Source organism: Oryzias melastigma, linkage group LG15 (genome assembly GCF_002922805.2).
Source record: "Oryzias melastigma strain HK-1 linkage group LG15, ASM292280v2, whole genome shotgun sequence".
In the NCBI taxonomy this organism is placed as follows: domain Eukaryota; kingdom Metazoa; phylum Chordata; class Actinopteri; order Beloniformes; family Adrianichthyidae; genus Oryzias; species Oryzias melastigma.
Window position 1 is genome coordinate 6905629 of NC_050526.1, and position 5970 is coordinate 6911598.

The 5970-nt window shown below is 40.0% G+C and overlaps 1 protein-coding gene across 4 annotated transcripts in view; it reads left to right on the forward strand.

Moving 5' to 3' along the window:
- Nucleotides 1-5970, forward strand: part of LOC112161501 (VPS10 domain-containing receptor SorCS1) — a 92416-nt gene that overhangs the window by 41277 nt on the left and 45169 nt on the right. For all 4 annotated transcript variants that reach the window (XM_024296662.2, XM_024296663.2, XM_036215685.1 and 1 more), the window contains one exon: nt 5774-5841. In XM_024296662.2, the coding sequence (XP_024152430.1) occupies nt 5774-5841 (68 nt within the window). The remainder of the gene's footprint in view (nt 1-5773; nt 5842-5970) is intronic.

Below are 5970 nucleotides of genomic sequence, written 5' to 3' on the forward strand. Positions count from 1 at the left end.
CGGTAATTTCTCCAACTATGTTTTGTTTATAATTACAGAGGTCCTGGTTGATCTATGAAAGTGGCTCAAACCATCCTGACTATAAATAAAAAGAAAAACCTAAAAAAAAAAGCTGATTTGACAGGACTGAGGACCCCACCCACACACACAAAAATCTAATCACTTTATATAAAACTTCTGTATTTCTCTGTACGTTTCCTCATGCAACTCATTGTTTTTCACCTCTTTCAGTGCTTCCATGTTTCTAACAGTGGTGAAAAGTTAAAAGGGGTTTCAAAAAAGAGAAACATCTTTCCACCCAGCGGGCTCTGCTCTTTGTCTGGGTTGAGAGAACCAACCCACTTGCTGCCTAATCTTGCCTGCATTGATTTGACTCCCACCCCCCCGCACACAGAAACTTCCAAGCTCAGCAGGCCGCTGTGGCCGAGCTGCTGAACTGGCATGCGCTTTCAATTATGGCACAAAAAATAAATAAAAAAACAAACGATGCGAGAGTCCAAGCCATAAGAAGCCGCTAGTCGTTTCAGTTGGTCTATCAACTGAGCTCCCACTTCAACACACAGCCCTCGTCTCTGTCTGAGAAGTCCAATAAAGTGGAGCTCTGGCTGCTTTTGCTCGCCAAGCCGCAGCTGTGGTGAGGTGCACCTGCACCACGTCCGCTTAAGGAGCCGTGGATGTTGTCGTATCTGAGAAATTACCCAGATTCCCCCAAATATTTCAACATTACTTCAAACTGTTATGATTAAAAACTTTATTACAGCACGGATAGTTTATGATGTGCAAAGTTACTTCATTAATCATGAGTGCGTTGACCTGCTATCCACCAGAGAGCCAAAAGCTCCCAACTTCAAACAATCTGGCTTCAGTGCAAACATCTGGTCCAAGAGGAAATGTTGCCTTTGTTAATAAAGTGATATAAATTGTTCTGACAGACAAAAGCCAGAGAACATTACGCGTCCCGCTCAGGTGGTATTGAAGTATGGCAGAGCGCTCTCCTGCAGCGTGGAGCTGCTGTTGTGTGACATGCAGGGGCCATAAGCCATAAAATACAAACAGACAGTTCTTTGGTTAGTAAAGGTGTTAAATGATGCTGTTTAATGTGGGGAGTTTATACAGAGAGATTTCATACTCTAGCCCCCGAGAGGACTTGAACTTTTTCTTTTCTTTGTCATCTGCTGATATTTTTTTTTACACCTCTATTAGATTCATTTTATATCTTGGAGGTACAAGCTTGCTTTTTGCTGCTTGTATTTTCATGCTTCTTTTCACAAGCAAATGTAAAATTTAAAGCTTTCATTTTTTTCCTCATGATATAACTTTTGTCTAATGTACAGTGGGGTAAAAAAGTTTTTAGTTTGCCACCAACTGTGAAAGTTCTCCCACTTCTAAAAATGAGAGAAGCCTCTAATTTTCATCATAGGTAAACTTCAAAAATGAGATACAAAAGGAGGAGAAAATCCAGAAAATCACATTGTCTAATGTTTTAAAGAATTTATTTGGTGGAAAATACATTTTTGGTCAATAAGAAAAAGTTCAACTGAATACTTTGACTGCTGTCATTGCCAACACAGTTTATAACAAACGTTTTCTGTAAGTCTTCACAAAGTTTTCACAAACTGTTGCTGGTATTTTGGCCTATTCCTCCACACAGATCTCCTCTAGAGCTGAGATGTTTTGTTCAACGTTCAACTCCCTCCAAAGATTTTCTAAGGGGTCAAGATCTGGAGACTGGCTAGGTCACTCCAGGACCTTGAAATGCTTCTTATGAAGCCTCTTCTTCGTTACCTGGCAGTGTGTTTGGGATCATGCTGGAAGACCCAGCCACGTTTCATCTTCAATGTCCTTCCTGATGGAAGGAGGTTTTCATTCAATATCTGAGGATACATGGCCATATTCCTTCTTTCCTTTACATGGATCGTATCATCCTGGTCTCTTTGCTGAAAACAGCCCCATGGCATGATATTTCCACCCCCATGCTTTACAGTAGGTTTGGTGTTCTTTAGATGCAACTGGGCATTCTTTCTCCTCCAAACACAACAAGTAGAGTTCTTAACAAAATGTTATATTTTGGTTTCATTTGACCATAGGACATTCTACTCTCTTCTAGATCATCCAAATGCTCTCTAGCAAACTTTAAACGGACCTGAACATGTACTGGCTCTAGCAGGGGGACACGTCTGGCACTGCAGGGTTTGAGTCCCTGACAGTGTGTTACTGATGGTAACCTTTGTTACTTTGGTCCCAGCTCTCTGCAGGTCAGTTACCAGGTCACCCCTTGTGGTTTTGGGATTTTTGCTCACCATTCTTGTGATCATTTTGCAGGAAGCCCCAGATAGGGGGAGATTATCAGTGGTCTTTTATTTCCCTTGTATATCCCAATTATTATTATTAGTTGATTTTCCTATTGCAGATTCAGTTATCCCACCCTGGTGGAGGTCAGTTATTTTGTTTCTGGTGTCCTTTGACAGCTCTTTGGTCTTGGCCATAGTGGAGTTTGGAGTGTGGCTGTTTGAACTAATTATCTATATAAAAGACACCTGTCCACAACCTTAAACAGGTGTCATTAATAGATGTACCAAGTGGAGGACAGAGGATCCTCTTAAACAAGAAGTTGCATGTCTGAGAGCCAGAAATCTTGCTCGTTTGTGAGTGACCAAATACTTATTTTTCACCATAATTTGCCAGTGAAAATCAATGTGATTTTTGATTTTTTTTTTTCTCATTTTCTCTCTCATAGTTGAGGTAATCCTGTGATGAAATCTGCATCTTTTTAAGTGGAAGAACTTACAAAACTGATGGCTAGAAACTTTTTTCCTCCATTATATTTGCCCTTTTTACATTACTATTCAACTCAGTAAATCCTGTAACTGTTGCAATTATGAAATCATTCCACTGTTTAATTGTTGTTGCTAATGCAATGACATATTTATTGATGAGGGAACTTAATGCCAACGGCGGATGAAGGTCGATCGTTGGGTTAGTGAGAATGGGAATCAATTAGAATGTGCACTCGTGTGTTTCCTTCTTCAGAAGCATCATTTGTATTTTCAAATGTTGCTGTTAAATGCAAAACACCAACCTCACATCAGTCGTTATCCTCAACCAAAACCCTGCAAGCTGCCTTCATGCGTTGGGACACAATCATCAAATACATGCTGGTTCGTTTTCTGCCAAGGTTTAATGTTTGCAGAGGATTAAATCTGAAAAAAAATCAATTTGCTTGCTCTTGGATGTCAGGTACTATAGTTTATGCATATGTGGATGCATCTGCTGTGTCCTGTTTTCTACAAAACCCTTTTTTTGTCAAACAAATGGAAATAAAAGCTTAAAAAAAAACTGTCATTTCTGTTTAAAAACTGTTGGAGAAGTTTCCATTAGGTCTGCTGTCTAATCACTAAAGGAAGGTTCTTCAAGCAGCCAAGAATTGAATGTCTTACAGGACATGCTGAGCTTCAAACACCTTTCTGACACGGCTACAAAGTGAATTTTCTATCACTGTATTGATGTGTTGGCTGCAACCAGGCATCTTTCACAGCACAGGAAACCTTCCCAGTCAACAAAGAGGCTTTAGATGCATTACGTCACGCTGGAGTCTTGGCCGGATCCCAATTAAATGCATAAACTTTGATTTCCAAACAGAAGAAAGAGTGAGGGTGTAATTTGTCATAATTTTCAAACTGCTGCAAGCTGTTTTATGGTAAATGACTGTGGCTGTGATGGTTTGACTTTGGGAGGGGATAAAGGCAGTTTTTACTGCCAGATCATAAATCTCCAGCAGCCCTGTCTGGACCCTGTGTATCAGTTGTAACAAGCTGTAAACATTAGAAGTAAAACAGGCCTAGAAGCAGACTTTAAGGGTGTATTCAGACTGGAGACAGTTGGTTCATTTAAAGTGAACCAGACTTCATTTCCCCCAATAAATGTTCAGTCTGAAGACTCTCTGGGACCAGAAAGTGATCTCCGACCCATCTTTTGAGGTGGTCTCAGTTAATTTACAACTGGGGTGCTCATTACGTCTATCGCAAAGGACATTTAGTTAGATCCTGGGCCGTAAAAATTATATTAAAAAAAAAATTATCAGCAAATTATCACCCTTATTTAATTGACATGCTCAATGACCAACCTTTGATACATACGTCACTGCATACGCGTGTTTGACTACACTGAGCGTTCATTCATCGGAGAGCATATGCCGGTTCGGTGCATGCTGGGTACCCGGCGGAGGGCTGCGGCGGTCTGCAGGAGCGTTTATTGAGGCCCGGGCCAGACGGTGTGGTTCCTCAATCGGAAGCAAAACCGAGACGCTAGTCTGAGCCAGCCATTCTGCCATAGGGCCCGTGGCCGGGTCCACGGTTGCCGCCCTGAGGATCTAGCACCTTTATATCTTCTGTAAATAATGTCTATTTGCTGCAACAGACAAATTTCTCAGCTTGGGATGAATGAAGTATTTCTTTTCTATCTTGACAAGAATTGCAAAGCTTAGGACTTCCATTATTCTTTCTCTCATTGCTTTGCTTCACCCTTGTAATTCCTAGCCAATGACTTTACTTGCGTACTTTGGTTTAAAAACTTTGGTTAGGGACTTGATCTGGATGGAGTCCACCTAATTTGATCCAGATAGAGTCCTGAACAGACTGTATCAGTCTGAATACACCCGAACAGGCTTTTATCTAAACAGTGATTTATCTTGTTCCCCAATAATCAGAACAACTATTTGGAAAACAAAGCATGAGTAGCATAAAAAAAGGCAAGATTGACTCGAGTAAATTTAAGCTTAAATTCATTTTTTAACATTTTCCTAGACAATAAAAAAGTCAACATCTTTAATACAAAAAATGGCTAAAATGGTTCAAAAGCAATTCACATAAAAAGAGGAAAAACATGAATTGTTTTTTTAAGGAAGTTGTAGTAATACGAACAACATATTAAGAAATTCAAGTACATTTTTGGATAATTTTTCTTATTTGGTTTGGATTTCACATTAAACACTTTTTTCTGTATATGAAAGTGGCTCATTTTTTGTCATTTTCTATGAAATAAGCTGTCAACATTTGCTTGTTTGCTTTCGAAAAGTCTCCTGTTTTGTTTGTGGTATTTAATGAGAGATATTTGATGCACAAATCTTGTTTACACGATGGAAGTCTTTCTTGTTTGTGGGGACGGCCACCCCAAATGCTTCTAACGCTTGATAATTAGGAGGCAGCTCGAATGAGAGGCCTAGAAAAGACGCCTGGAAAAGCTTCCCAAGAGAGTCGAGTGATGCGCCGGCTCCATTTCTGCAGAGTGCAGACAGGGCATTGCTTTTTCAGTTTTTAAATTCTTTTAGCAAAAACCGAGAAACGATATAAGAAAAAAAACAAAACAGAATAATACATTATATAAAAACATACACATTCCCTAAACGGTATGGGCAGATTATTAATCATTCTCTACTAGACTTCCCAAATTTCAACAGTTTTGAGTGACGGCTGTAACATATTTGACAATAACACTGTGCTGCCGAGGATACCACATCCTGCTCATCAGTGAGTCTTTCTGAGCTCACCAACCTACATAGATGAGAAGTTTTTCCTTGAAGAATGCCTCTTCATGGATGTTGTGGCTCTGGAGTGACGTCCTATCACTATTTTTAATAAAATAAAGCGGCGTCTGTCAGGAAGCTTAAAACAATCTGCACGTGATCGGCTTTTTGTCTGACTGTGACACCTCATTGCTGCTCAGCATCCACGGTTCTCTCCTCTGAAGTCGGTAATCTGTTTGATCTGTTTTGTAGGTGATTCTCATGTTGACAAAATACTTCGACTTCAACTCTGGCAGAGTGACAGAGAGCTCTTTGTGGAGGTAAGATCTGCTGTTGTGTCTTTGTGTTCAATGCAGCAAAACAAACTAATGGCTGCTTCTTAACCCTTCCTGGTTTAAATGATTCCTAAGGGGATGCAAGAGTGACGCTTTACTTTGAAATCTCAGTTC